Below are 2,235 nucleotides of genomic sequence, written 5' to 3'. Positions count from 1 at the left end.
ACTTTGGGACATATGTCTGACTTCAAATAGTCTTTGTGCAGACCAGCTGTCAATCAATAGGTAACATTAGTTTTTTACTATCTCGGATAACATAAACAAAGATATACATATGTCATAAATTTTGGATACCTGGGAATCCAATTCTTTGTTAGTAATCCCTCATTTTGTAGTCTACTCAGTATTTTTGGACAAATTGATGACTTAAATGACGTTACCCTTGACCTATTAGTGGCCCATCTCTTCATCATGTATAGTCTGATTTCCTCCAACATTGTAATAATTGGTTTTGTCCTCGTATTTACCAGCACATTGTTAAAGGCTTCTGACATGTTATTAACTAAAGTATCACATTGATCTGTGGTTGTGAACCTTGATCTGGACCAAAACCTTCAATAAAGATGTATGTCACACAATAAATATGTTGAGTAACAAGAAAATAAAAGTTAAGTAAAAGTTATGTAAACCGAGAGTATCAAACCTTGGAGGAATAGCTAACAAGTGTCGAAAAGCATATTGGTTGACATCTTTGATACATCTCATCTCGTTCTCCCATTTTTGTGGGTGGGTTGCTATAGTTGCCCTCCACATAAGCTTTTTCAGGTTCTTTCCAGGGAATTTCTTCCTGAAGTTGGCATATAAATGCCTTACACAAAATCTTTGTGCAACTCTAGGAACAACATCTTGTACTGCTTGTAACAAACCCTGTGAATGAAGAATAAAAATGGTGAGATGGTATTGATTTGAATAAATTTGTATAAGATAGAAATCAATAATTATAATGGAAGTTACCTTCTGTTGATCTGATATGATTGTAAGTGAAGAACACACCTCAGGTCCACCAAGGTCTTCAATCAATAGCTCCATAAACCAAGTCCAAGTCTCCTTGTTCTCAACTTCTACGATTGCATACGCCAGTGGCAACATTTGGTCGTTTGCATCACGAGCCACAGCAGTTAATAGCTCACCACGATGTCTGCCTTTCAAAAAGGCTCCATCAAGGCCAATGATTGGCCTGCATGAGACAAAGCTATCTTTGCATGCCTTTAGGCATGCGTAAAACCTCTTGAAGATTGATTTCCCATCATATGATTCAACTTTCACCTTGATTGTGGAGCCAGGATTTCTTCCTAATAACTCATGAGCATAATCATAAATTCTATTATACTGCTTACTAAAGGACCCAACCACTTCGTCTGATGCATAGGCTTTGGCCCTGTAAGCAATGTTCTTAGAAATTGCTATATTCCATTTCCTAGTAATTTTATCTCTAATATCAACTCCTTTTATTAGGATTCTCTCTTAGTGTTTTTTCCAATTTTCTACTAAGTCATTTTGCATTGAATACTCGCAACTTGTGTTCCCTACTGCATGTATGTCTGTCAACCACAGTCCTCAGTTGCCATGACTTTACTGCATCCATGAAACCAAAATATGCCCTCCACGGACATTCTCCTTTTGATCCCAAACATTTAACCCTAATTCTTTTTTTATCATTTTTAACAAGTTTCAAATTTTTCCCATTGTCTACTGCATAACTTTTGATGGCATCAAGGATGTCTTGTTTATCCACGAAATATGTTCCCACTTCCTAGTTGAAATCAATCATTCTTTTGGGCATAGTAAACGTAGAAAAATGCCCATACCCTTCTTCATCCTCACTGTCCTCATCACTAATATCACGAGACGTTAAGTCCTCAGATTGTCATTCATCATTGAACCAAATGGAATCATTAATATCATCTTTTCCATATCTGACTCAGACCCAAGTAAAACAGGTTCAACCTCAACCTCCAAATTACCAGAACTGTCACTTACATCACACTGCACATTTATGTCTATTAACCCATCCTCACTAAGCATCTCACCATCACCATCACCATCATCATCATCACGTGATGTACTCCAATCACAGACTTCTACTTCTATATCCTCCAAGTCTTGTACTTCTATTTTGTAAGCCTGACCATCTAACCTATGACCCTCGCCATCCTATGCTTCTATCCTCTCAGCCTCAACATCGGCTTCCTCAACCTGTATCATTTCTTCATGCACTTCATTTGCTACTGTCCTCTCAGCATCACCTTCCTCAACCTCTGTCCTCTCACCCTTATCTTCCTGCACTTCATCTGCTGTTGTCTTCTCACCATCAGCTTCCTCAACCTCTATCCTCTCAACCTCAACTTGAACTTCATCTGCTTCTCTACTCTCAGCCTCAACATCAGGTTGTTGTCCCTC

At 38.3% G+C, this 2,235-nt stretch overlaps 1 protein-coding gene across 1 annotated transcript; it reads right to left on the bottom strand.

Annotated features, from left to right (window-relative positions):
• Positions 1 to 644: 644 nt before the first annotated feature.
• On the bottom strand, positions 645 to 1,860 carry LOC148197112 (uncharacterized). The gene is made up of 3 exons (XM_088093606.1): positions 1,719 to 1,860; positions 796 to 1,238; positions 645 to 707 (listed from the first exon to the last, which is right to left on the bottom strand). Exons 1-3 carry the CDS (start codon positions 1,858 to 1,860, stop codon positions 645 to 647), a joined length of 648 nt encoding a protein of 215 aa, XP_087949732.1.
• Between the last annotated feature and the right edge of the window lie 375 nt (positions 1,861 to 2,235).

This window comes from Vigna umbellata, chromosome 6 (genome assembly GCF_029865625.1).
Source record: "Vigna umbellata cultivar VRB3 chromosome 6, Vumbellata_1.0, whole genome shotgun sequence".
In the NCBI taxonomy this organism is placed as follows: Eukaryota; Viridiplantae; Streptophyta; class Magnoliopsida; order Fabales; family Fabaceae; genus Vigna; species Vigna umbellata.
This window is presented reverse-complemented; position numbering and strand designations above follow the sequence as displayed.